The sequence below is a fragment of the Prenolepis imparis genome, unplaced genomic scaffold (assembly GCF_030444845.1).
Source record: "Prenolepis imparis isolate NDT839.2.m4 unplaced genomic scaffold, iyPreImpa1.0 SCAF_6, whole genome shotgun sequence".
NCBI lineage: Eukaryota > Metazoa > Arthropoda > Insecta > Hymenoptera > Formicidae > Prenolepis > Prenolepis imparis.
The window spans coordinates 7,671,288-7,697,629 of record NW_028141164.1 but is presented as its reverse complement, the minus strand read 5'-3'; the positions used below and the strand labels follow the sequence as shown (position 1 = coordinate 7,697,629).

Below are 26,342 nucleotides of genomic sequence, written 5' to 3'. Positions count from 1 at the left end.
TAAGATTTCAGAAACAAATATATCTTATTTGTATTAATTTGTGTCAAATATTTTATTAAAAGATTTTTAATGTACAGTGCTTTGTTTGAGATATTCCATTAGAACATCCTTGGCAGGTGTATCTTCCCCAAAATCCTATGAGTAACATTTGTATATTCAATAATAGAATAACAATAATATAAAAAAAAAAGTTATAACAAAGAGATGTTTCAGTAAGGTGTAAGTACAGCATGGGCTGTTCATTTATATGGGTTCTTCTCAGTAGAGGGAGCCAAATATCATCATATATTTTACGATCTTTACTTTTCAACATACTCCCAAGTGTCATAATTATAAGACACATTTAATAAAAAAAAATTTTTTTAAATCTTTTTTTAACTTACCTTTATGACGACGCATGAGCAGCCAACTACTTTACGTGCTTTGCCTGCACTATCAATTTTACATAATCCAGCCCATTCTCCTAACTTTTTGTTATTGTCTACCTTTATGAGTGGAATTTGATGCTCATTGCATAATGCTTGAACTAATTTCTTGTACATTGGTTCATCGCAATTATCTGCCAAGATGCAAAGCATGGCTTGCCTTCTGCAATATAAAATATTTATTAGTAAATATTATGATGTTTAACATTACTTATCATATATTTTATATATTATAATTATAATTTTATGTATTATTAGAAAGATATATTAAAATATATTAATCAATTAAATTTGTTTTAAAGAAAAGTTTATTAAAATTAATTTTTATATTTCTATATCTTACTTGTCTAACGCCTTTGCAGCTTCATGAAGGCCATGTACGACACCATCATGAATAAGGGAGTTTTTCAAAACTTCTTGTAACGCTGTGTTAACATCCATACTGCCACCCGCTGTCATCGCAGATGGCACATCATCGCTATAAAAAAAACAATAATTTTATTAAATATAATAAACAGAATATTTTTCAACAGTTGATTTATCTATATATTAATACAAAATTGATTAATTATCTTCATATATCATCAGACTATATACATTTTCTTATAATTACCATAACTTTTTCAAAAAGAATAATTATTTTAATTATTTTTTGGCAGACTTTTTAAAATCTCATTAAATACATCAGCGATAAAATCTTGCGTGAATCAAAATTACATTAATGTAAAGTTTACTCCAAGTAACCAAAGAATCAAGTGTTAAAGAAACCAATTTTCTTTAAATTATCAAAGTGTTAATACACAAAAATTTTCTATACTGGACAATTTATAATTTATAAAAACTATAAATTTCTTTGAAACTAGAATAAAGTATTAGCAAGTAGTTTAATTTAACCTATACTATCCGTCAAATGTATGTGCACAATATCTATATTTATTTGCTAATTTTTTTCAATGCTTCTCGCAAGTTTATATACCACTATATATCCATGATTTTATTAATTTATTAGAGATTAGAGCTAATTGCACGATAATAAATAAATAAGCGGCACTGAAACACTAAAATATACACTTACTTTTCTACGTCAGACATGTTTCAAGAAAGCCAAGGACCTGAAAATAATTACAGGATATTATTATTTTTGCTTCGAAGATGACATTTTAATACTCTTTTGGATAAACTATATAAAGATCTTGTCGCAATAAATGGATTTTAACCGCGCTTATTCAACGTGGTGCCGTTTACCTTCGCTAGGAAACAGAAGAGGAAAGAGGAACTCGTTGAGCATTGAGCATGCGTTACACAGATGCGTCACTTCTCGCTCCTATCGATCGGCCGCCATGTTGATTTAGAAGGACATCTATCGGCATATATTAATGGAACATGTGATCGGCGATTGGTAAAAATTGATGTGCACACAACTCACACATGCATATATACACATTTACACATATAGACACTTGTTAATCAAACGAATGATTTGTCATGGAAAAGCATGCAAATTTTTGGTTCGTATAATAAATCTTTTCATTGCTTCATTAATGATTTTGAATTAATTAATGAATCACTATTATTTATATATAAATGCTTAAAATAGAAAAATACAAAAGTTTATTAATTAGAATATTAAAGAAGAATATTTTAATAATCTTGCGCATTTTACATTTTCATTTTATTCGAACAAGTTTTATTTTCATGAAAAAGTTCCATAAATTTACATAAATTATATAGATAAACCGCGTACTCCTCTATTAGGAGCAAGAAGACATCATTGATTATGCAATTAATAGAGAAAATCGAGAGATTAGAAAAGCATTGTAATATAAATAATCCTATAGTAAGTCAGTGACATGGAAATAAGCATGAATAATGATCGGCCAATTAGAGGAATTGGGAAATACTTTATCTAACATGCTATTGGCTTATGAAAAAAAGAACCGCGAATGGATCTAGTAACAGTGTCCTTTTTTATTGATCACGTGATTGCAAAATCACGCCACCACTGCGTACTTCATTTTCGGTACTATACGTAACGGTCAAATGAAATTCCTCTTCCTTTTTCACCTTGGACCTCGAAGGATGGATGAAGGTATACGCGTCTTTTTGTAAAGAATAAGATTATTTAGAGTATTCGCGTCTGTAAATTATTAGTTTAAACATATTCCTCCGTGTCTTATTCGGATGTTATTATTAAAGTTCACAAAGTCTTTAGTCCTGAATCTTAAATACTTGATTTTAACCGGTCATGACCGATTGAATAGAACAAAGAACGCATCCAGCCATTTTGAATATAGAAGAAGAATATTGTCGCATTGTTATATCGGTACACGAAGAAGAAGATTGTCGCATATAGACATAATAATTATTATTATTGTGTATATATTGTAATTTTATTGGATGTTTACCGATATAATATGCGGCAATCTTCTATATATTCAATATGACTGGATGCATTCTTTTGTTCTATTCAATAATCGACTGGTTAAGATCAAGTAAGTATTATAGAATTTAGGACTATACTTTTGTACTTCAACAACGTCCGAACAAAAGACGCGAAAGAATATGTTTAACCGAATTTACAGACTCAAATACTCAAAGTGATACACACACCCACACATAATGTGTGTGTAAATATTCAATAAAATTACAAAGTATATATACAGAATAATAATTATGCAAAATTTGTTAAAAAATATAAATTGTATAATTATTATTATGTATATATTGTAATTTTATTGGACATTTATGTATTATATATATATGTAGATATACCACATTATTCATTCCCAGTGCAGTTTTAGTTTTATCCAACCATCGAGATAAATATAATTACATATTTTATTACTTACTCGCAATGGCTGGATAAAACTAAAACTGCACTACTGGAATAGTCATAATTTTCAGTTTTTCTCTAATTGTAGCCTTTGTTGTTTCAGCTCTGGTTTTCAGCCTTCAGCTTGGTTTCAACTACGTATCAGAATTGGTCTCACTAGGTATTTTTGTTATATATTTGTATATTGTTTTGCTTTCTACAGTCATAAATGTCGTTTTTGTACGATAGGATTATGTAATAGGATAGGATTTATTAAATAATTTATCGTATTCTTCCACTATGTGTTTTAGACTCGTTTGTAGTTTGTAATAATTGTATCTTTGTGTTTTTTTATTATTTTTTTATTTTCTATATAAAATTTTTGTATAATAAAAAATGACAAGAAATTTTTAAATACATTCTTTTTTATTATTATTATATTCAATTGCTTCGTTTAGGAAAGCATTTTTTTGCTTGTTTCCAAAACACAGGTTTTCTTTACTTTAATAAATAACTTTTTATTTTTAAATAAACATTTTTTTTTCTATTAACTTTCCATGCTCTGCATGCTCTTTGTTTTGCTTCGCAGGTCAGGTTTATTTCCATCTTTCTTTTAGTTTAAGATAATGCCCTACTAATTATCATTTTTTCTTTATGTTTGATTTGATATGTTAAAATTTAAATTGTGTTATTTTTTAGGTGTCTGCTGAGTGTTTGGTTTACTCCTCCCTCCACTTTCCTTTCCGTTATGGTTTTATAGTTAAATGGTTTTATTGGTCTTTTATTGTGTTTTTATTTGGTAAGTTTATCATATTTTCTATATTCTGGTTTTCACCATATATTGCTTTTTATTGGTTTTACTTTAGTATTGTTATTATATACATATAATTACTAATATTTTAATTATTAATATTTCTATATTAGAATAAATTATATTAGAAGTAAATATTTAAAAAAAATATTAATAGTAAAAAATATTTATAGTATAGTTATATGTTATACATATTCAAGTGCATAAAAGTCAATATGTTTAACTTTTGCTGATTTTAGCAATATATTAATCATTAAAATGTTATTTAAGAATGATGCTATGCGCAGAATGTTTATATGAATCATGAAAAATTTATTTATGTGAAGAAAAATGCAGTTTTTACTCAGATTTAAGAATACAATTAAATATTATTAATGATTACAGAATATTAATGAAAGTGTTCATTTTTTAGATTGGTTTGTACACATAATAGTAAATATTAACTCTACATTATATATATGTATTTACTGAATAGAAAGTCATGTTTACAAAATATACATTTGCGAATACATACGCTTCTATCAAAGTAAATATAGTTAGTAATTTCAATTAGTAATATATTTGGCAAGTCATGAAACAGTAATAGAAGATGATATGATATTTTATGCTTGCAACATTTGAAAGTTTAAAATATTTTGCACTTGCGTTGAAATTACCATTGATTTTCAATATTATTATTAATTATTGTTACGTATAATTCGCCTAAGAAAAGACTCGGGATTGTTGAGCAAAAAATATAGATGCAGTAAATTGTTAGTTATCACAAATTATTCGATATAATAAAACCATTAAAATCGTTTGAATTTGCGGTCATTTTAAAAGTTTCGAGTCCCTTTAAATACAATATGTCGAGTATAAGTACACTGAAACACGCACCGGCAACTTTCAACAATGTTTTTTTCATTCCAGATATCGACGATGATATATTGCAATCTGTCATCAAAGGAGAGACAGTGAGAGAGGAATGAATGGAAAAAATGAGCGCCGCATCATCCTCCATTGAAATTGTCACCAGTCAGTCGATGTAACCAATAATAGCGATTGATTATGTTATGTCGGTGGCGAACATCGATGATACGGCCAGCAATAATGTGGTGGTGGCGGTGGTGGTGCTGGTGGTAATTGTTGCGTGGACGACGTTGATCCCGATTGTAAGGAAGAGGATTGTTGTACGGAGTGTTGAGTAGGCGACGGCCCCATTGGATATAAACGGTGAGTACGATGAGCTTGGTGATGAGGATGACAGTTGCTATTTGTCAAACGCGACGACGTTGATGCCTCCAGCGTCATAATGCCGGCTTGAGACTGACAAGCCATCATCAAACCATGAAAATCGAATTTGTAAGCGTAACGTTTACCATGAACTTTCGTCATTATATTCTTGTCGTAGTAATATCTGCGAAATAATATATTATTCTCTCAACAATATGCGTATTACGCGTATGACATTTCAAAGTATTTTAAATTTACAAGTAAAGGATTTGTATGAAATTCGTATGATAGAGGGATAACAAATCTAGATAAAGAACATACAGAAGAAGAGGGGCAAGCAATGATTGTGTACAATGTTTGTGCACTATTCTCCTTTATACATATAAATTGGCAAACTATCCGCTTTAAATTGAATTACCTTAACGCGCGTGACAGCTTATCGTAATTCATATTCGGTTTGCTCTTGCGCTCGCCCCATCGACGTGCGACTTCGTCCGGATCGGTGAGCTTGAATTCCCCATTCGAACCCTCCCATGCGATACAGGACGCGTTGGACGTATCCGAGAGCAGCTCCAGCAGGAATTGCCAGAGCTGGACCTGTCCGCCTCCGACCGCCCCCGAGCTACCGGCTCCAGCCGTCGATCCAATCAGGGAGCAAGTCCGTTGTAGGAGGCTGAACCTCTCTATGAACAGAAAAACGAAACACGCATGCACCAAACTCCAAGTTCTCGAGGTCGAGTCGTTTAGATCGTAAAAGAGAAAGAGAAAAAAAAAAATGAGAGAAAAGCGATTGTGAACATTCTCTCAATATATTTCCCTTCTCATTCTGACGCATAGATTTTTTTTTTTTCATCATTTTTTCTATTATCACTCATGTGTAGATATTTAGTTATTTAAAAAAATCCGTAATAAAATTGCGATAATTGTTGATACGCAAGATTGTCAATTCGAACTTGATTGCAAAAACGGGTAAAAGAACGGAAATATAATTATTTTAATATTTTAATATTCTATTTTTTTATATCGCATCAGAGTAGATATTTTGTATTCGTCGTATACATGTATGCGTATACATATTTCATATCTATATATGTATATATGTATAAGTACATGCACAAGCAAGATGAAGAGCGCGCGATAATATCTTCTTTACGTGTTAATTTCACTCGCGCGCTTACTCTTCAGTTCATTTCTGAATTTACCGTTATAAAGAATTGCAGCAGCCGAAGGATGCAATCTGGTGTCCTGCTGAAGATGTAGCGGATGCGTCTGAATTCTCCACATTACGCGCCGAATGTGAATATTTTAGCCTAATCGCCTGTGCCATATAAACGGCGCTTTCGAAAACCAATAAACGACAATAGGCCCATCATCTCCGGAGGCATCCGTCTCGTTCGATCAATGCGAATTGATTGTCTTGCGATCTTTGAAAACGATCTCTGTTTGTCGTAATTTTTCACATCTTCCTCTTGAGTTGAAAAAAGAACATATATCACACTGTAATTTCTCTCATATACTAGCGAAATGACATAGAAATTATAATTTTATAGGGGCTTACTGTCGAGCGATCACATGCAGCAGCACGAGTAACTTCATTATTTGAATCTCGCTGTGTTCGCCGTGTCTCGCGAAACAAGAGGATACGGATCGAGGATGATAGATGATCGACATCCATTTCACTGATGACTCGTCGCGGGATTAAGCGAAGCCGATTGTTGGCGAATCGAGTCAACGAAAGGACGTCGACACATTCGGAATAGAACTCGCCAGTCAGTGGACAGAGAGCGACTGAGCGACCTTTGCCCCTGGTTTATTCAGCCCTTCGCACTCCTACCTCCCACTCATAGTCTCGGTAAGTGAACGGAATATCTTTACACCCCCTCTCTCTTCCGACGTACCGAGCTTAGAGTACTTACTGGTAGCTTCCATTTTTTTACGTTCTTCTCGCTTCTGGAATTTACGCAAATATTCTCTCGATATCTCGTGCACGTGCACAAATGAAAATAGTATATAAATTCGTTTGAGATTTCTTCTCTCGCGAATAAATGTTTCAAGCGCTCTCATTTAGAGAGTAATCGTTTCTTGTGTGTGAAAACTCATTTCTGTAAATTCGCGCATATATATGTTTTATTATATCTGATATTTTTATCATAAATACAAATAAATATATAATTGCAGATTTCTCTCTCTCTCTTTCTCTTTGATATCGAAATATTGAAGTAAAAAATAATTTAAATAAGTATATTCTATATTTTTTTAAAAAAAGCTAATAGAGCTAATTCGATTAAAGTTATTATATTCGCATTTAAATATTAATGCTTATATGTCATGATAATATAATATGATAAATTAATAATAATTCGTATCAAATAATAAATTCGTATTACACATATTAGTGTTCATATCTAAACATGCTAATAAATCAATTTAATATATATATTTATGTTTTTAATTGCGTTGCAATCTTGATTCAAGATTAATTGCATCTAGAGTAATTGATATAGAAATACAACAAGATATGAAAACGCAGTAAAAATTTCGAGTCTATTACTTTGTGTGCGTGCACGGTTAAATAAATATCGTTAATATCTTTTAACAAAAAAATTATGACGATAAAAAAGAAGATTGTTGTAAAGTGAAAAAGTCTGTCTGTTTAATATACATCGCTTGTATATTACAAACGTAAACTGACGAAATATGCGAGAACAAGAATGTACGTAAAATTCCATTTTAACTCAACATACCGATCGTTGTGTTAAAAACGACACGCAGAGTTTAAAGGGCAAGTTCGAACGGATTCACATTCGAGGATTACATCGATATTATATGTATGATATATTATATGCAACACAAAGTGTGCGCGTCATAAATGCCGAATGTGTCGCGAGACGAAATAGAATATATGCATAGCGACGTATGACGGAGATGCACGATGCGTAAAATTATCCCGTTTATGTTGAAGATCCACGAGAATGTTTGCCGCTCATCACGAAAACAATATAGTCGCGCCCCGCGGTGAGCTTACCACCCCAAAAGCCCGTTAGAGCTTGCCCGAAAAGGAGGAGGACGCAGAAAGAGGGGTAAAAGCGCGGGGGTCGCGGCAAGCTCGTAACCCCTCGTGGCACCACCTTTCCGCTACCCTAAACACTCGATGGTTTATTCATGAGGACTCTCTCACCGCGATAACACTGATTCGTTTAATAAACGGCTGCTCCCGGGGTGAGATGGGCCGACGCACATACACAGAGAATAAGAGAAAGAGAGAGGAAAAACGAGATAGAGAGAGAAAGTTGCAACGTTATTCAAACGGACGATATATCTCCGAGGCTTACGCTGCCACGACTCCTGCTACCTCTCACTTTTCGCTTTTCTTCTTTCACATTCAAAGAGGCGGTGCTCGAAAAATCTGTGCTCCGAAAAAAGGAGCAAGGCATAGACAAAAAGGAAATTTCTTCGCTTCATTTTCTCGTAGCTTCCTCATCTATATGTATCGCACAGTCGAGATCAATTCTATATCGAAAAATATATCGAAATACATTTATTATTATTATTATATCATACAGATATTTTCAATTGAGAATTCGTTTTTTGTTATAAAATATTTTCACTCACCGAGATGTCTTTTCATCTAAATTTCGAAAATTTGGCCTTTATTCTTATTAAGTTGTGTGTTCTTTATATTCTTTAATCTCGTGATATTTTCCTTTTCAATCGCATTCTCGATTTCATATCGAGAAAATGCACGGACATTTCGGCACACTTTTATTTCAAGAAGTTTTGCTTTTTCCCTTTTCACGGGTCAAGCGACGTGAAGAAAATTTCCGACGAAACTACCCACACACACATACATACATACACACATTCGGCGATATCGGTATTTACTTTTCTACCGGACCGCGTTTATCTGTAATAGATCGCAGCCATCGTTAAAGGTTCTAGATAAAGCTCGAATCGGACCAAGATCGGTCCTTGGGGAACGGTTAGCCTTTTCCGGTCACTCTCCATCCAATCTTGACAGGCTCCAGGACCTCTATTAACTTTTTCTAAGCTTTACCGTGGGCCATTTAGATTTATAGAGCGAATAGAATCATTTTAGATTTACCATACTTGTAACTAGGAAACGTAGAATAGACTTGTGAAAAACTTACTGTCGACAAGAGGAAAATGCGTTATCAGTATTTTATAACATAATGTTTCAAGGAAAAATATCAAAATTGATGTATTATTTTGATTTTAATACTTTAATCCTTCTGTCAATGCATAATTTTCATTTTTTCATCAATGTATTCCGAATATAAAGGCTCTTTGTATTTTATTTCAAACGGAAAAAAGTTTCGACATATTTTTAAAGTTGCTTTGAATATCCAATTATTGACAGAAGAGTTAATTGCGAATTTAAAAATTCATAAAAATTGATTGCTTCATCATTCTGATAATATTATTTCAAATCTTTTTCAAACTAATTAATTACTGCTATTTAGATTAATGTATAATTCACTTTAAAAAAATTTACATTTTTTAAAACTTTTAATACAAACCAATTTATCCAATTTATATAAAAGAACAACGAAATACGAGTTCCTGAATGAATAAATTAATTAAGCGGGCCGAGTTCATATCAGTTCTAAAAAACTGCAGTACTTTTTGAGAAATGGACAATTCAGGAGATCTATGTTCGCGAGTTTTTGACGTATCTTTCTCCTTTATATGTATTTCCCGCGTTATTCTATAACATAATCAATGAAAAACTCAATTTAAAGCGTAGAAAAGAAAAAGTAGTTAATCTTGAATTTATATCAAGCTCACCAGTACTGTCATCGTCCTCTTGCAATAAATCGGGAGTGTGTACGCCGGTCGCTTGTAGATGCAGGTAGCCCAAGTGCCGCGCCAGGATACGACCCCCCGGACCGCCGATATTCTGCCACTCTCGCAGGGGCAATTTCAGCAATTCCTTTCCGGTCGATGGAAGTAACAACGCAGCGATCGGTTTTATGGAGAATGTTCGGCTGCACCATGAGATCCACGAGGCTATGTGGCTGGAATTCCACTCGGATGGATCTGAAAGACGAATCCGAAGTCATCGAGACATGTTTCTCGGCTCGCTTGCGCGTTGATACACGGACTTTAAGATGCAATTCGTCATTATTTCAGCGCCAATTAGATATTCACCGGATGGCACCATGATTCGTTCGGATTCCAAGCTATCGGTGTCTTCACTGTTGGAGTCATCGTCATTTGTTTCGTTGCTCTTCGATATGATTACGCGTTCTATGAATTCGACATCGTTATCAGCCCTATGAGTTAAACGAGTCGTTCGTTTGTAGTTCGAAGATACCTTTTTATCATCATGTTTTGATCTCGATTCCGAATTCGATCTTGAATCGGATGCATCAGACAATACGGAGTTTCGTGTCATCGCTCGATGGCAGAAGTTGCGTCTTTCTTTCGCAATTTCGTAATTCGTCATTGCCATTTTGTTTCAGGTGATATATCGAAGAGGGAAAAATTCTCACCGTTAATCGTCGTTGACCACAAGCACCATCAGCTACTGACTCATCGACCAACAAGTCGGACCTTCTCGAGCGAAACCTCATTTAACAAAATAATTTCGGCAGTCTCTACCTGAATTAAACTTGAATTAAGGTAACACATTTTTACTTCAATTGTTTGTCTTTTTTCGCGCCATAATACTTAATTACTCCGAAAATGCGATTCTTCATTTACACTATTCACATGCACTTTTATTATTATTTTTTTAAATATATATACAACTTTTTTCACACTTATTATCACGAATATCTAAACAATTATCTGTTCATCCGCGATCGCGCGAGATCGATCGGTCTCTAATTACAATAGTTTTCTCGCTCGCGATACAATCTTGTCGCATATGCGTAATATTGAGTAATACCGTAGTTATGTCGAAACGATCCTCCGATCTGGCCATCGTCGTCAACGATGTAAATGAAACGAAATCACGGGCGAGTCTGTGGGTCGAGCCTCACCAGGCAAGGCGAAGCGACCGAAGACTCGATTGGCGAAATATTAATTCCCAGAATTGAGAGCCGTGTACAGCTCAGCCACTCTCGATCAAGTCGCTTTCGGCTCCGCGCGCATCGTCGACCGCTGAATCACGCCCGATTGCTCATCTTATGTCTCTCTTTTTTCTTTTCTTCCTGTCGATTCCCACGGTAAAGGAATATAACATTTTCCGCATCGACGTTAATAAGAAAGAGTTATTACGGATAACGTATCTTTTTTTTAACGTGATATCGTGGATCACATGACTACAAAAGATGTCACTCTCTCTTCCTCTCTCATCTCGCGATACGAAAAAATTTATTTCAGTGGCTAAAAAAGAATCACGTTCTTTTTCTCATTCGAATAAAAATATCTTTATATTTGCTTTAAATAAAGAAGAATCGCATTTTTTGTTGTCTAATGTATAACTTTGTTGTGCGTTTCATATCACAATGCGAAAGAGAATAATGGTTGCTATTATAGATATATACATCTTTGAAATTCGCGTACAAACTTTAGATGGAAAAAAAATATGTATGTCATTTTAGAAAGCGGATGTATATATGTACAACATACATCTAATCCCCTGTAGGGATGCCAGCCGGTTTTTTTTATGCTATATGACTGTTAATATTCCAAGAATATTTCTCTCGTTTACGAATCAGTCAGAATGGAAATTAATTCTAAAGGAAAATTCTGAGCTCATAAAATAAACTTGATACAAACATAGCCATGATTTCTTTTCAATTTTTACATTTAGAAAAAAAATGCCACGTTATGTCTTTTGTTAGTTTTTCAATTTGGATTTTTTTAAAAATATCAATAATTATTTATATTTTGTGTGCAATGACACATCCTATGAAAAAATGTATGAAATAATACGCAAAACATAGAATATATAAAATTCTAAATAATTGATATTAATAATATCGCAAAATAATCCAACAACTATAAGATTAAAGTACGGATTAATACAATTATTATTTATTTACGATATTATAAATACATGCCTCTTTACGATTTACAAAATAGTAACAATATGGAAATTGTAATATTTTATATAAGACAGAACTTTTTTTAATATAACCATCACAGTGAGTAACCAATGTAGGGAAGTGTAGAAAGACTGTCATTATTACGTAAAGTGCAACAATTATACTACAATACATATCATTGTGATATTATACTGATATTATATACATCACACATATGTCAATTTTCTTTTACTTATTCTATAAAATTTCCTTTATCATTTTACAAAATTTGAGGTGCAACATAAGTATATGCACACAGTAATTATGTATAATAGAACTAATAGCAAATTAAGAAACTGCTAATGTTTTATCATTTCTTTGTTTGCGCATATGTAGAAAATGCAAAATAATTTTTGCAATTATTACACTACAAGAAACTAATTATACATATATTGACACTTTCAAACTTGTAGTTTAAAGACTTGATGCATTAATTGTCATAATCTTAAAGGATATTTAAGCAATTGGAACATTTTTCTTTTTCTTAGAGGTGCCCTGTTTTTGTTGTTGATATTAAACATTAAATAACGACTAGAGTAAACATATACAATCATCTACAAAAGACAATAAATTAATAAATTATTGTCTTTTCTTAGCAGCTTTTACAGCCTTTGGCTTTTGTTTCTCTCCTCCAGAAAGAAAAGATGTTATCACTTCGGACATTTCTGGCATATTATAAATAGTGAGATTATTTAATTGTTCCATTTCCTACAAAATACATATAGTTTGTGACTTTGTCAACAAATAGATTACATAGATTGTGGTAATTTATAGGTAGTATATTAAACTCGATCATTCATTCCTTTCTATCTTTTACGAAAGGTGGTCTTACCTTTCTAGTTTCAGGATCGTTCATAATTTTTGGCAGAATCATAATTAATACAAGTGGCAAAACCATCATTAAAACCTAAAAAGAAGAAAGCATTTTTAACAAATAAAGTAAAATACATATGTTCTATGCATATCGCTGCAAGTTTTGTTACCATAGGATTAAATAAGAAGTCTGTCATTCGCCATTGCTCTCTAACTTGAAAGTATCGAAACAGTGCTAGAGGCCTCATTTTTAATGGATAAGGTACTTGGATCACTTGCGACGTTTGTATCAAGTTTACTTTACGAGCTCGGAATTTTCCTTTAGAATTAATTTCCACTCTGACTGGTTCGTAAACATAATTTGGATTTACCACTTCAACCATGTACGATCCTGATGGAACGTTGGAAATTATAAATGTGCCGTCTTCCCTAAAATAATGAAACGTATTTGATTAATATAAGTGATTAACGTGAAAACGCATAAATAAATATATGCGTAATTAACATAAATATACCTCAAAAAGCCATAATGTTCACCACCATTAGCCATTACATGCGTCATGAGTTGCCATCCGCTGGAAGCAGCGTTGTTGTCCCAGGGAAACACTTTTCCCTCGATCACGTACAGATCCGTAGACGGGTCCTCTTCATGTTCCGCGATTACGTATTGCTCGCGTAAATTAACGAAAATAAACAGCAAATACAGAATATTCTTCATAACGAATACAAGTGAGCGATCCGTTATAACCTCAACACACTCATCTATATACTAACTTCAACGTTGTCTACGTCCACGAATGTCACGATACCTTTTTATACGACAAATTTGGTCGGACGTACTGATTGACTGATATTCGCGAGGAACTATTAAAACCCTAGAAGATCTCTATCTGACAACCAATCGATACATCCGATGACAAATCTTTGACAAATGTGAAATAACCTTAAAACTTGTATTCCGTGTATATGGCACCCGCGTATCGCTGCGCGTGAGTGTGCGTAATACCGCGGTGGCGCCGGCTGCGAAGGTGGGGGTTGGGGCGTGGTGGGGGGTGCGCCGCGCACGTGAGCGCGCACCCCCCACCACGCTCCCCCCACCACGCTCCCCCACCACGCTCCCCCACCACGCTCCCCCACCACGCTCCCCCACCACGACGTACGACGACGCAGCGACGCAGCGCAAAGTCGATTCAAAGTCGAACGCGCCGCGCACATCGACACGCGCTCTCTTTCCCGCTCCGAGTTCGCGATCTGAAATTAGCAACACTGCTGCGCGTTTATGTTGCGCGAGAGTTCACAGTGATTTGTTAGGTTAAGTGATACGGAGGTAGCATCGAAGTTTGTTACAATCCGAATCGTTTTATTAAAATGTTAATAATTTATTGTATTTATCACGAAATTGTGAGTTAGACAAACGCTATTATTCACTAAACGTCTTGCGAACGACTAGCTTACAAATATGGACGACAAACTTCGGCAAATGGAGGATGAAATGAACAGGTACGACGCGATCATAATTTCGATTTAGGTTATGTGGTTCTTGTCTTCTAAATCTGTTTTTTTTTTAATTGAAAATTTCATTCTCTCGTTAGTTTCTTTATATGTATTTCTGTCCTAATTCGGTGTAATGTGATAAATTACATTTTCGAAGTGAGAGTTACGTAATTTCGATTGTGATTCTTGATTTCTAAATCTGTTTTTTTATCGACAATTTCGATTCACTTGTTAGTTTCTTTATATGTATTTCTGTCCTAATTCGGTGTAATGTGATAAATTACGACATATTCGGAGTGAGAGTTACGACACTAGTAATTTGTTTGCGGGAGATTGAAAATTTTATTGATATGCTATTTTTTCAAAATTTTGACACTTGATTAATTCTTTAAACGTAAATTGAATAGATTTGAAGCTGAAATCGGAGGGCAGCTTGTAACACCAATCGTACGACCGGTGATTGGCGCGAATACATATAGTCAAGTCGCTAGGCAATTGGAACAACATGAACTTCCCACACCGGTGGTTGCAGCAGCTGCTGCAGCAACATTAGCATTCCCTCCAATGATTGGATTTCCTCCGCCGCCACCACCCCCTCCTCCTCCACCACCTCCACCGATGTTAATTCCTCAACAAGTAGCTCGACAAGGTAAGGATTGCATACGTATCGAGAAATGTATGAATAATGTGATAGAATTTTCTTTATAAAATAATGCGACAACAATTATTGCAGGTACAGTTCCTATTACAACGTATTCCTCACCTGCACAAATAAGTAATCCATATATATCGAATATGGTCGATCCATGTCTAAGTGCAACACCAAAAACATATGACTCTACATCAACGCCAATGATCCATCCTGAAATCATCGAACAAATCATTAACACAAAAATACCTGAAGATGAAGGCAAAAAGAAACCAAAAGTAAAGGGCGTCAGCACAGCTGCTGAATTAGCTATTAGCCAAGGGAAGGCAAGTTCCATTATGGCTAATGCTAGTGCGGAAGAGAGTCACCCCAAGGGTAAGGGGAAAAAAAATAAGAAGATTATAAGAACAGCTGGTGGTCAAACATGGGAAGATCCTTCTTTGCTCGAATTTGATGAAGGTTAATAAACAAACATCTATCTAAAAAAAAACTACTTACTATTCTCTTTTAAAAAATTTGTTTTCTAACAATATCCATATTGCAGATGATTTCAGAATATTTTGTGGGGATCTAGGAAACGATGTCACTGATGAAATGCTGGTGAGAGTATTTGGAAAATATCCTAGTTTTCAAAAGGCAAAGGTAATCAGAGATAAACGGACGAATAAAACCAAAGGTTTTGGATTTGTGTCCTTTAAGGATCCGCAAGATTTTATCAAGGCAATGAAAGAAATGAACGGTAAGCCAAATATTTATTTATCTATTTTTTTATAGACTTTGCTTATGTTGGACAAACATCTTTTTTTATGATACATATTTTATAATATGGATATTTTCTATGGCTTTCAAGTACTATCGCTCGCTTAATGCAGATACAATATATTTAGATAAAAATACAAATTTATATGACATGATATGCTAAAGAAAATACTATAAAGAAAGATGTAGAAATTACAAGCTCAGGTTAAAACGAATTGATTACAGTTATAAGAAATATTGGCAATTGCATTAAGGGGCAACTTGTTAGCATATTTTTAAAATGTATCGCAATGATCAATATGTCTTTCTCTTTCTCTATCTCTCTCTCCTTTTTTCGTTCTATCTCTCTCTTTTCTCTCTTCTCTCTTTTTCATCAACATGATACTTCGATATTGAATATGTCATCGAATATATTCATTTTTATTTCCCAAACGGGCCCCAACCATATGATATGAAAAGCTGCGGTATGGTCCAATATTGTCTTCTCGGTTGTACAGTAGATTGGCCGTTTCGTGGAGCGATGCGCGAATTAGGATGTTCTACGAATTGCGTCGAACTTTCGGTCGTCATACCGGATTCTTGTCGTTGAGACGCTGTTGTGAAAAAAATAATTTTTTTTCATTACTTTATAAAATAAAATTAGACGTCTCCTCCGCGTTAATAATACTTACTCGATGTTGCTGTAACTGCGTGATTCGATCGCGGATTCATGTATAGAACGGAAAACGGCATGCCACCGGCGCCCCAACCACGGGACAAAAATACATCCTTCTTCGTGATTCTAGTCTGTTTATTAATTGGCGCTCGAATTTCCCGTCCCGCTTCCGACACGCTATCTTTCCACGATCTTAACATAATTTCGGATACCGGGTTTACAATTTGATGCCGAGATTGCAATCTGTCAAAATACGAAAAAAGACATTCGATATAAAAATGTTATCGATTGTTATAAATGTATTAAGTATATTACATATACGCACACACCTCGAGGCATCGCTGTCTACTTGTTCGGGTACAATGACGGTGCCATCGTACGTTTCTGATTTCGGTAACCATCCCCAACATTGCCCATCGGAGGAACACGCTGTCTTTATTACAGATGCAAAAACATTTCGACTCCAAATGTCCTTTGCGTCTAATAATGGCGCTGCCATTATACACAATATATTTAATATGAATATTAAGAACAATCTAGAGACCATCTCCATTCTTATTGAATATTTCGATACTCGCGCGACACTTGAGCGTGTCGTACAATCAATTTCCAATTATCGTCGTAATATCGCTGCGCTAACAAAAAGTTGCGTTTGCGTTTGCGCTCGCCTTTGCCTAAGAAAAAGAAAATAAAATACAGATAAATTTATGAAGCTGATTGTGCGAAAAGCTAACAAACATTCTATTGCGTATGATCGGTTTAAATTGAAAGATATAAAAACAAATGTAAAACACAAATAAATATCATACACGCGTTTACACATACACACATGAGTGAAAGAGAATTTTACTAAAATAAATCACTATCTGTTTATATATCTATTTCTAAAAATTGTACTTTTAAAATAGATAATTCGTTGTAGGTCGTTCGCTTTCTGTAGATATTTTGTTTCCAGTGTTCTGAAAAATGGATGAGACAAACATCGCGAAGAAACGTCTCCCGGAATTGTTGGCATAGTTTTAGCGTTCAAATTCTTTTCGAAGCGGTGTTCTCGATGAAAGTAACATCAAGGAATGTGTAAGGAAGTTTTTTCTTTTTTTTGGTATCGCGCGCACGCTTGATACACCCTGAAAGAGCGAAGAGGCTCGATTCGATCAATCATTCCGCAATGATAACTTTGTCGACAGACAAGTATGCTGTTTACGTTCTGCCGCGAAATTTCTGCAACGGGTGATACTATTTATATAATGTCGGTTCTAATTTTAGCACACCACGTTAAAACGTATACACGCATACTCGCGTATCACACACGACGTGACGAATGCTTAAACTTAAACGAGCTTGCGATAAAAAAGAAAAATTTCAATTTTTCAATGTTACGTCTAAGCGAAAGAGGACGGAAGAGTTTCACGAAACATCCGGTTTCATCGGTGTGCGATGACATTTTTATAAGAGTAAAGAGATACGCGATGTAGGTTTAAGATGTATCATTAAATTTCGGTGTTTATTTTTCTTTCGTCGCGATATCACACTTCACATGCTTTTAACACGTGGCTGTACGCGAAATAAAAACCGAGGATTAGAAAACACATTTAAAAAGTATCGATAAAACTGTAAAAAATTATGATTTATTACTATGTTTATTGCTATTTTATATAATTCTTTTATAGTTTGTGTTTATTTTTTATTTATTTCTGTCTTCTTTCTTGCATATATTAGCATAATGCAAAAGATGCACGTGGATTGTTTACGCGAAATTATTTTATCTTTACTAGATTTTTATTATTTTAACAAACGGCTGAGCGAAGGCATTATTATTATTTGTTATAATATGCGAAAATATTGAATCAAGTCGATGATACACGGTTGAATATTTACGATACTTTATCACGTTATGATACATATTATCGCATCTATACTCTATATATAATTATCGTACGACGATACACAATTAACACATCTACATTCTATATATAATTGGCAAGATTTTTTTCAAGATTCTTATTATGGCAAGTGCAAGGTGTAGCGCAACAACAGTAATCACCCTCTCTCGTGAATATATATTATACGATTATTATTCGGGAATCACCGTGGGAAAATTCGACGATATGTAATATAATTATAGTAAAAGTCGAAAGAAATATCCGCGGAAAAAGATATATTGAGGAGTTTGATACCGCGCGAACGATGATGGCATTTCTCGAAAAAAATTCCTAATGTAATTTGTTGTATACTTCTTTCAGATCGAATCGAAAAATAGGAAGAATAGAAAAAACATACCTTTCCGGAATACGCGGATCGTTCGTTCGTTCGTTCGACTTTCGCGTCCACTTCCTCGGCATACGCTCTCGGAATGAACTCGGGACGGGACGGTACTGTGATTATACACCCGGTTCCCGGTTAACCGTTGGGGTGGATGCGACCAAGTGCGACGGGAAGCTGTAGCGTTCTGCTATTCATTCAACAACCCCTACCCTTCTAGTACGAATTCTCGTAACACCCCACCCTCTTTGCGACAACCAATCGAAAATCTTGCGGTGGGCCGTCACGAGTCAAGTAGGTTTTTTTTTTCTTTTTTCTTATCGTCATTTATCGTTCTCCCTCTCGTCATCATTATCATCATCGTAACTATTATTATTGTGATTTTTCCTTTTCCAATTAACGGATTCTTCGCGCAGATTAAACGAGTTAGGTACCTATAGGTATTTTACATCTTGTGTATCTAACGAGTGTAAATTCTTGGATAATTCCGAGTAACACTTTTGAAAGAATAATTTTTCAAATAACTCTCCTCAATATATCACAATAATTATAATACAAATAATGACAGATTTAAACAAGTTATAACACGGCAAAAAATAATTGATTTAAATAACGTACAATTATTCGAATATTTCGGTACTCGAAGATGACAAGACGATTCGAGACGAGAGAGTATGCAAGGAACGTTGTAAAATTGTGTTATTTATAGTGATTTGCCAAGTTATACGCTCAATTTTCGATGCCTGTAATGTAAAATAACGATAATAAAGAGCGCGCATTTCGCGATCGAAAGATGGGTGACTCATACGGTGGTGAAGATTTGTCGAAATTTCGTAGTCGCGGACGAATACGTGGGATTCTGTGGAAGGATTTATCGTGCAACGTGGAATGCGTTCTCCTGCCATATGATGTCAACGAAATCGAGGTCTCTTTTATTTGAAAATATTCTAGAATATATATAATTTCAAAATATTTCGTATATATAAAATAATATGAGAGAAAAACTTTATATTATTTATACGAAATAAAAGTAAAGAGAGGAAGAGAAAAAATAGCGAAAGAGATTCGCATTCAGCTACTAGAGGTATATCGTAGAATCGAGTAGACGCAACAAGTAGTTTGAACGAACGAACGAGTGAACGCGATGCCAGGTTGAGGATATCGCGTGTGATATGCGCGTATATAATGTACACACGTACGTATGCGTATTTATTTTTAAATAATTTTGTACATATATATATAAATATTCTCTGTGCGTTCGCTTTTTGTGCTCGAAGGCCCGGTTTCAAATTCGGTCAAAAACATTTAATCTATTTGATCGCTCTTGAAAGGCAAATTGCAAACCACCGAAGAGTATCTTGCCAAAGAGAAACTATCCCTCTTTAATCTGGCGATTCGGAGTAAAACTATAAGTTCCACTTATCTCTGTGAAAAAAAATTATAAAAAAGCGCACACCACCTTTTGACAAGAGATTACATATTGGAGAGAGATAAAACATGTACGAGAAGGAGTTCTGGATATGATGAACGATAGAATGGATATGTGAGTCCGTGATTGCTTGAGGTACTTGCTTGAGGGCCGGAGAGATGGACTTCGCAAGTGCAACCTCGCATTACGCTGATCAAAAATTTACACACCGCTGATCCATGTTCTCCTCTTCGTACGATAATTATTTTTGTCTGGAATAATTTCCGCTTGAATGATATTTGAACGTTTCTGTATTCCCATATATATTGAAGAGCACGAATATTTTTTAAATATTAACATTACAGCTAGAGATTAAAAGTAATTTGAGAATCAACGTTTCAAAAACAACAGTGAAATTGAATATTTTTTTTATATTCTCGAATCGAGATACGGTCGTGTATTGGTAAATGCGATGTTTGTTGCCACGTGCGGCATCAGATTTTTGCAAAAGCGCGCGTAAACAGGGGAGTAAAGAAATAATAAACTTTTATTACACTTTATATGCAATATTCGAATCCTGGAGCGGTTTAATGATTTAAAGCGTAATAGAACAGAAATAGCTTTGTGCTTACATTATCCATACACGGAGAAAATATGCGATTATTAAAATATAATTTTATAATGAAACATATTTACACAAACAGATAAGAGAAATTACGAGATATTCAATAATTTTATATACCTTTGTATTATATTTTACAAAGGAGTATTTTTAATTTATTCAAATATTTGATGCGCAAATAAATATGCATAATCGTTAACAAACAATAAAATAAATGTCAAAATAATTTATCATTTTTATTCCAGTTTAACGATAAATGGTGTAAAAGAGAATGTATTTTTCATGTAATTTGCATTGTAAAATTTTCTCCGTGCAGAAAGAAAGTGACAAAGAGTTCGACGCGTGGGCGATCGAAGGAGAGAGAGAGAAACAGAAGAAGAATGGGGAGGACTGTAGGAGGTCGTGAGCCCCTACGACGTAACGTGTTCTCTTTGGCGGAATTTCTCATTGATACCCGGCTATTCGAAAAGATATTTTTGGCCCCAGGAATACTATATCCCGCGCTTCGCGCTCTCGGAATTTCGATGCAACTGCAAATGCGAGTTACGCATACAAGCCGACTTTCTTTTTCAATATTATTGATTCTATGGCGTTTAGCTTTAAAACGTTTTTTCGAGGATACGAAAGGTACACAAAGTATGATAAAGATGGATAAATACTAGCGAGGCTGCGTAACATAAAATACCACGTATGGTGTACATTGTATATAGTGTACTTTGTGCGATGATGGACGACGGTGGAGAATTTGCTTTTTAGATCGCAACTCTGGAATGCTTTCAAGTTCTTTGTGCGCTATCGTAAATTTGGTCGGGTTTTCTTTATAATCGTCGAGCCGTAACACATCGTAACGAGATGTCCGAAAAAAATATGAAGGAAGTTCATTCGTGGGTGAACACAAGTGAATGCTATATAAAAGAAACGTGTAAGTTTGAACGATTATAGTATAGGATCCCTCCTGCGTTTCCTCTATATTACATCTTCATTATATTCGATACACATCGGGATTTTTATCAGCTACAAAAACGGATGGCAAGAAGAATTGCAGCTCTTGCATTCTGAATTTTAATCACGAATCCTTGACAAATGATTTAAATTGTACGTTTATAAATTGTGCGAATATACACATCGATATTCTCTTCGTCGTATTAAAAATAGACGCTCCTCGTAGGAAATTTGAAACTGTGAATGGGAATTTGAGAAGGAATGAATAGCGCGCACGAATATGCAATACATAATCCGTGAATGGTCGATCGAATTCTTATTCGTTTTTCTTATTTCTTCCCGGAATACATACATAGGCGGATAAGAAAACGGCATGCGGAAATGTGACGTCATCTGTCACCTGTTGCCATTTGAAAGCCGATAAGCTTAGCTTTTTGTTACTAGTATTACGTTATTGTGTTGTTGTGGAAAGCATCAGTATCATATCATACATACGGCGATCAAAACGAAAATTCTCACGTATCAGATATCTGCTTTATATGTGACCCAATAGACTCTATATTTATAATTTCGATTTAACCAATATGCATATTTTTTAACAGATCGTGGTAAATTGATGGATTGACTCTTGATATATAACGATGAGAGAGAACAGCGAAGCTATTTATTGAAGAAATTTCATTAATTGATTCGTGTCATTTGTTTCAGGACGATACGTAGGATCACGTCCGATCAAACTCCGAAAGAGCACCTGGAAACATAGGAATCTGGAAAGCGTGCGGAAAAAAGAAAAGGAGAAGCAAGCGTTGATCGGTCTGCTCACTGGCCGATGAGAGAAAGAGAGTAAGAAACGAAATAAAGTTCTCATTATTAAATTGTTCAAGATTATCAATTTGACTCTTGATTGCACACAAGAACAAATACGAAAGTCGTAGTGAATACGATCACGAGGATGATATTTACGAGTTTCATCATCAGCCACATTTCGCAGAAGTGTATGTCAATAAATTTGCATAATTACAAATCTTGTTACATCTTATTTCTTGATATTGTATAGGAATTATTACAGGATATTTTCTTCTACAAGATAGATGATTTACAATGAAGATGCGGATTCACATCGCGGATGAACGTGGCGCGATATCAGATATCGAATTTTTTCTACATACGTGTATATACATTATATGCCGATAAAGGACAATCGACAGATCGATTAGGACGCAAAGATCGAGATTTAGGCTGATTCAGAGTTACGCAAAGGCGAGTGACGAAGTAGCTTATATACGCGTAAAATGGAAAAATTGTCAGATTATCCGGATGAAGGTGGAGAGACGGAGATCGAGTCGCTCGGGGTAATAGGAGATATTTATTAAATAGAAGCGTTATATCGATTAGGGGAAAAAAGCGTAATACGTTGATTTGTTCGCTGATGTCAAAACGTGCCGTTCGCGCGAGATGACGAGATTTTCTTTCTACGAGAACGATCGCAGGTATACGAAGGCGAGAGAAATGAGAATGGCGAGAGACACGGTAACGGGAAGGCTTTACTACCGAACGGCGATATATACGTCGGCCAGTATCGCAACGGGCTTAGATACGGCAAAGGTGTCTACGTGTTCAAAAACGGTGCCCGATATAACGGCGATTGGAGACACGGATGCAAATATGGTCAAGGGATCTTTTGGTACCCTGACGGAACGCGATACGAAGGTACGAAGACGCAAGAATATAAAAATACAAAAATAGGATCCGAATCAGACTCGAGGAAGTCAGGTCACGTTGGACGATATATGTGCGTCCACATGCGTATATTCATACAATTATTTTTATTTCGTACGTCAGAAATCTAGAGAGAAGCGTGCGTGTCGGGAACTGGAATGCGAGTCGATCGCGCGACAAATCCATAAGATTTTCCATCGAGATCCGTAGCTTCAGCGATTTATTGTCAACAAATACGCGATATTTCTATATTTCTATTGATTAAATAAAAAGTATATATAAATGTTACTCTCTGTAGGGGAATGGAAACGCGACGCGAGACACGGATTTGGCGTTTATTATTACGCGAATAATGACATCTACGAAGGCTCGTGGAAGAAGAATCTTCGCCACGGTATGGGAACGTACTTGTACGCTAACACAGGAACGAAATTTATGGGCACTTGGGTGGAGGATCGTATGCAAGGCTCCGGGCAACTCGTTCACGCGCGCCATCGTTTCCACGGTTTTTGGAAGTCAAATTTGGTACATGAAATATATGCGAAAAATGAAAATAAAAAACTATATTCGCGCAATCGGGATTGATTATATATTCACGAATCTCGCGAGTATAGTGCGCGCGAGATTGTTTCGTTAAATAAAACGCAGTAGTGTAGAAGATACATGCATTCGAGAAAGCTCTGAGTAAACTAAAGAGAAACGTTATCCCACAATGTGTAGCCATACGGACGCGGTTGCTTCACTTTTGAAAACTTATGCATGCAACATGGTCATTATATACATATAAGAGATCCCGCATACGATGACCAGACTTGGATGTATACGGATAAAATTGCGGAGGTAAAATTGTCTTATCTAAACCATGTGCGCGATATGTCATCGTCAGAGAATTTTGTTTTATTTTTTATCATGTTGCTTGTTATTAAAAATATTCTTTTTATCATTATTATATGGGATACATTTTTTCTGCAATATACAAAATAGATACAGAAGCTAGCGCGAAAAAGCTTCCTCGTAACGAGAAAACTGTGATCGTTTTTTAACCAAATTACATTATAACGATGCAGGAAGGCGACGAAGGGGACAAGTCGGCAATGACAGAAGGACCACTCTCAAGGATAGGCATCCTGCCGATGTGGCGTGCTCGTTGCATCACACCTTACAAGCCGGAGTTATTGCCGCCAGAAGCCGTACCCTTGCGAGAAGAAGTAAGTCACGATCGACTTGATCTTAATCCAGTATATCGTGCCATATTCAAACGAATCATTTTAATATCATGTGTCGTCTCGACGCTCCTCCCGATCGATAAAATTTGCGACGAGTCTGCGTTTGACAAAAAGAGCGAATTTTAGTAATTCGAAGCGTAAACGCATTTGCCTCTCGTTCTTTGGGATATCGAAATGCGGATTAATATTGAAAAGCGCGAAACGGGGGTAATTCGCGCTCTATATCCGGTCGTCCCTTCTCGACCGAGGATTTCCTTAATTCCACCGTGTCTGCAATGCGTCACATCGGAAGCGGAAACGGATTTTTCCGGATTAAAATGAATTTTAATCGACCGCACTTTGTACCAAACGCGCGCGACTAGAGAAGTATCCGGTCGCTATTTCCAGCGCATCGCCAGACTGCGGGCTTCCGTCAATCATTAATGGAATTACGATATCCGGAGGTAGCCGTCTTTCTTTTCCCTGTTTATGTCGCTTTTCATTGCCGTGACATACATCACCGGTATCCGGTTACGGCGCGCGAATAAAACCTGATGTAAAATATATATATCTAAAAAAAAAAAAAAGATGCGTCTTTTAATACGATGTCATTCGCATAGGCATCAACGGAATCCTTGATCGATGACAAAAGCGAGGATATCTGGCCAAAGATCGAGCGGGATCTGGATTATCCGGAAGGAGAACGGGAAGAGTATTATCAGGATCAGGGGAAAGCGTCGTTTGGAATTGACAGTCCTTAAGTGTCCTGAAATTGCAAACTGTGAGCCGATCAGTCAATCGAGTATTATGTGTTATTACCGTACGTATTTTTCGCATCATTATTAAATGACATTGAAATTGATATAACTTTACGCGCGCACATACACACATATATATATATTTTTAATTATGCAAAGCGAAATAAAAAGAAAGTGCGTGATTTTAAGCGCTTTATTTAAGAAATTATAACAACGAATGTATATGTATGTGTGTGAGTGTGTATGTGTGCATATACGTTCTTGCCACGCAAAACGTAGAAATGCTATTACATTGTCGGAAATTATTCTCGTTACAATACTTGTAATAATTATAATAAATGCGCAGAGATACGATTCGGTCGATCGATAGAGTCTTACATTCAAGTCATACGTTATTTACAATCTGTCCCTAGCTAGTACGATGTCGAACGTGCATTGCGGGTGGTTAGTGCACACGATCGAATTATATACATATCTCTTTTATTAAAATGTTTACGTGGAAATTGTGAAAGCATAGCAGCTCGGTTAATGTTGTTCGTTGGGACGCGCAAGCATGTTTGTAAGAGACGCGTCGCAGGACACGATTATATCTCGTGTCTATATGCTTATTCATACATATTTACGTCTACATCCTATGCTTACTTTTTATGCTCAGAATAATTACGTTTACAAACGTAAGGACTGAGGGAGGAAGACTAAATTTCAGTCGAAAAGTTAATAATAAAGTCATACAGTGTAAAA

The 26,342-nt window shown here is 35.2% G+C and overlaps 6 protein-coding genes across 10 annotated transcripts; 2 read left to right on the top strand and 4 right to left on the bottom strand.

Moving 5' to 3' along the window:
* Nucleotides 1–24: 24 nt before the first annotated feature.
* On the bottom strand, nt 25–1,770 carry Rps12 (ribosomal protein S12). Its single transcript, XM_083040160.1, has 5 exons — nt 1,671–1,770; nt 1,501–1,537; nt 769–903; nt 384–588; nt 25–135 (listed from the first exon to the last, which is right to left on the bottom strand). The coding sequence occupies exons 2-5, from the start codon at nt 1,515–1,517 to the stop codon at nt 67–69; spliced, it is 426 nt and encodes a 141-aa protein (XP_082896286.1). The 5' UTR covers nt 1,518–1,537; nt 1,671–1,770; the 3' UTR covers nt 25–66.
* A 3,186-nt stretch (nt 1,771–4,956) lies between these two features.
* Nucleotides 4,957–12,096, bottom strand: LOC145937216 (DNA-binding protein D-ETS-6). The gene is made up of 4 exons (XM_083040149.1): nt 10,430–12,096; nt 10,067–10,318; nt 5,679–5,943; nt 4,957–5,444 (listed from the first exon to the last, which is right to left on the bottom strand). The coding sequence occupies exons 1-4, from the start codon at nt 10,731–10,733 to the stop codon at nt 5,099–5,101; spliced, it is 1,167 nt and encodes a 388-aa protein (XP_082896275.1). The 5' UTR covers nt 10,734–12,096; the 3' UTR covers nt 4,957–5,098.
* Nucleotides 12,097–12,249: 153 nt separating this feature from the next.
* On the bottom strand, nt 12,250–14,118 carry Emc7 (ER membrane protein complex subunit 7). The gene is made up of 4 exons (XM_083040337.1): nt 13,644–14,118; nt 13,299–13,557; nt 13,148–13,222; nt 12,250–13,023 (listed from the first exon to the last, which is right to left on the bottom strand). Exons 1-4 carry the CDS (start codon nt 13,844–13,846, stop codon nt 12,895–12,897), a joined length of 666 nt encoding a protein of 221 aa, XP_082896463.1. The 5' UTR covers nt 13,847–14,118; the 3' UTR covers nt 12,250–12,894.
* A 198-nt stretch (nt 14,119–14,316) lies between these two features.
* On the top strand, nt 14,317–23,144 carry LOC145937217 (uncharacterized). 5 transcript variants are annotated; one of them, XM_083040153.1, is made up of 6 exons: nt 14,317–14,628; nt 15,030–15,271; nt 15,356–15,730; nt 15,816–16,010; nt 17,641–17,762; nt 22,628–22,763. In XM_083040153.1, exons 1-5 carry the CDS (start codon nt 14,588–14,590, stop codon nt 17,646–17,648), a joined length of 861 nt encoding a protein of 286 aa, XP_082896279.1. In that variant the 5' UTR covers nt 14,317–14,587; the 3' UTR covers nt 17,649–17,762; nt 22,628–22,763. The 5 variants fall into 5 exon arrangements, with proteins under 5 accessions (XP_082896279.1, XP_082896280.1, XP_082896278.1 ...); XM_083040154.1 differs by lacking the exon at nt 22,628–22,763 and adding an exon at nt 18,929–19,028; XM_083040152.1 differs by lacking the exon at nt 17,641–17,762 and adding an exon at nt 23,007–23,144 and having other exon boundaries at nt 14,318–14,628; nt 22,628–22,914.
* LOC145937222 (uncharacterized) lies at nt 16,012–19,119 on the bottom strand. The gene is made up of 4 exons (XM_083040158.1): nt 18,966–19,119; nt 17,015–17,359; nt 16,702–16,928; nt 16,012–16,623 (listed from the first exon to the last, which is right to left on the bottom strand). Exons 2-4 carry the CDS (start codon nt 17,236–17,238, stop codon nt 16,451–16,453), a joined length of 624 nt encoding a protein of 207 aa, XP_082896284.1. The 5' UTR covers nt 17,239–17,359; nt 18,966–19,119; the 3' UTR covers nt 16,012–16,450.
* A 36-nt stretch (nt 23,145–23,180) lies between the features above and the next one.
* LOC145937218 (radial spoke head 1 homolog) lies at nt 23,181–26,303 on the top strand. The gene is made up of 6 exons (XM_083040155.1): nt 23,181–23,271; nt 23,410–23,629; nt 23,937–24,163; nt 24,359–24,478; nt 24,706–24,846; nt 25,464–26,303. Exons 1-6 carry the CDS (start codon nt 23,212–23,214, stop codon nt 25,602–25,604), a joined length of 909 nt encoding a protein of 302 aa, XP_082896281.1. The 5' UTR covers nt 23,181–23,211; the 3' UTR covers nt 25,605–26,303.
* The last annotated feature ends 39 nt before the right edge of the window (nt 26,304–26,342 follow it).

What these genes read in the sequence shown, in the direction of transcription:
- Rps12 (XM_083040160.1), bottom strand. An exon ending in GCTGCAAAGGCGTTAGACAA is followed by an intron (nt 589 to 768) that starts GTAAGATATAGA and finishes TTTATATTGCAG; the next exon opens with AAGGCAAGCCATGCTTTGCA. An exon ending in GCTCATGCGTCGTCATAAAG is followed by an intron (nt 136 to 383) that starts GTAAGTTAAAAA and finishes TGTTACTCATAG; the next exon opens with GATTTTGGGGAAGATACACC.
- LOC145937216 (XM_083040149.1), bottom strand. Translation starts at nt 10,733, where the DNA reads ATGGCAATGACGAATTACGAAATTGCGAAAGAAAGACGCAACTTCTGC. An exon ending in ACGAATCATGGTGCCATCCG is followed by an intron (nt 10,319 to 10,429) that starts GTGAATATCTAA and finishes TTCGTCTTTCAG; the next exon opens with ATCCATCCGAGTGGAATTCC. An exon ending in AAGCTGTCACGCGCGTTAAG is followed by an intron (nt 5,445 to 5,678) that starts GTAATTCAATTT and finishes ATTATTTCGCAG; the next exon opens with ATATTACTACGACAAGAATA.
- Emc7 (XM_083040337.1), bottom strand. Translation starts at nt 13,846, where the DNA reads ATGAAGAATATTCTGTATTTGCTGTTTATTTTCGTTAATTTACGCGAG. An exon ending in GAACATTATGGCTTTTTGAG is followed by an intron (nt 13,558 to 13,643) that starts GTATATTTATGT and finishes TCATTATTTTAG; the next exon opens with GGAAGACGGCACATTTATAA. An exon ending in ACGATCCTGAAACTAGAAAG is followed by an intron (nt 13,024 to 13,147) that starts GTAAGACCACCT and finishes TGTATTTTGTAG; the next exon opens with GAAATGGAACAATTAAATAA.
- LOC145937217 (XM_083040152.1), top strand. Translation starts at nt 14,588, where the DNA reads ATGGACGACAAACTTCGGCAAATGGAGGATGAAATGAACAG. An exon ending in TCAACAAGTAGCTCGACAAG is followed by an intron (nt 15,272 to 15,355) that starts GTAAGGATTGCA and finishes CAATTATTGCAG; the next exon opens with GTACAGTTCCTATTACAACG. An exon ending in GGCAATGAAAGAAATGAACG is followed by an intron (nt 16,011 to 22,627) that starts GTAAGCCAAATA and finishes CATTTGTTTCAG; the next exon opens with GACGATACGTAGGATCACGT.
- LOC145937222 (XM_083040158.1), bottom strand. Translation starts at nt 17,238, where the DNA reads ATGGAGATGGTCTCTAGATTGTTCTTAATATTCATATTAAATATATTG. An exon ending in GTAGACAGCGATGCCTCGAG is followed by an intron (nt 16,929 to 17,014) that starts GTGTGTGCGTAT and finishes GTATTTTGACAG; the next exon opens with ATTGCAATCTCGGCATCAAA. An exon ending in CGCAGTTACAGCAACATCGA is followed by an intron (nt 16,624 to 16,701) that starts GTAAGTATTATT and finishes TTTTCACAACAG; the next exon opens with CGTCTCAACGACAAGAATCC.
- LOC145937218 (XM_083040155.1), top strand. Translation starts at nt 23,212, where the DNA reads ATGGAAAAATTGTCAGATTATCCGGATGAAGGTGGAGAGACGGAGATC. An exon ending in CGGAGATCGAGTCGCTCGGG is followed by an intron (nt 23,272 to 23,409) that starts GTAATAGGAGAT and finishes GAACGATCGCAG; the next exon opens with GTATACGAAGGCGAGAGAAA. An exon ending in GTTTTTGGAAGTCAAATTTG is followed by an intron (nt 24,164 to 24,358) that starts GTACATGAAATA and finishes CACAATGTGTAG; the next exon opens with CCATACGGACGCGGTTGCTT.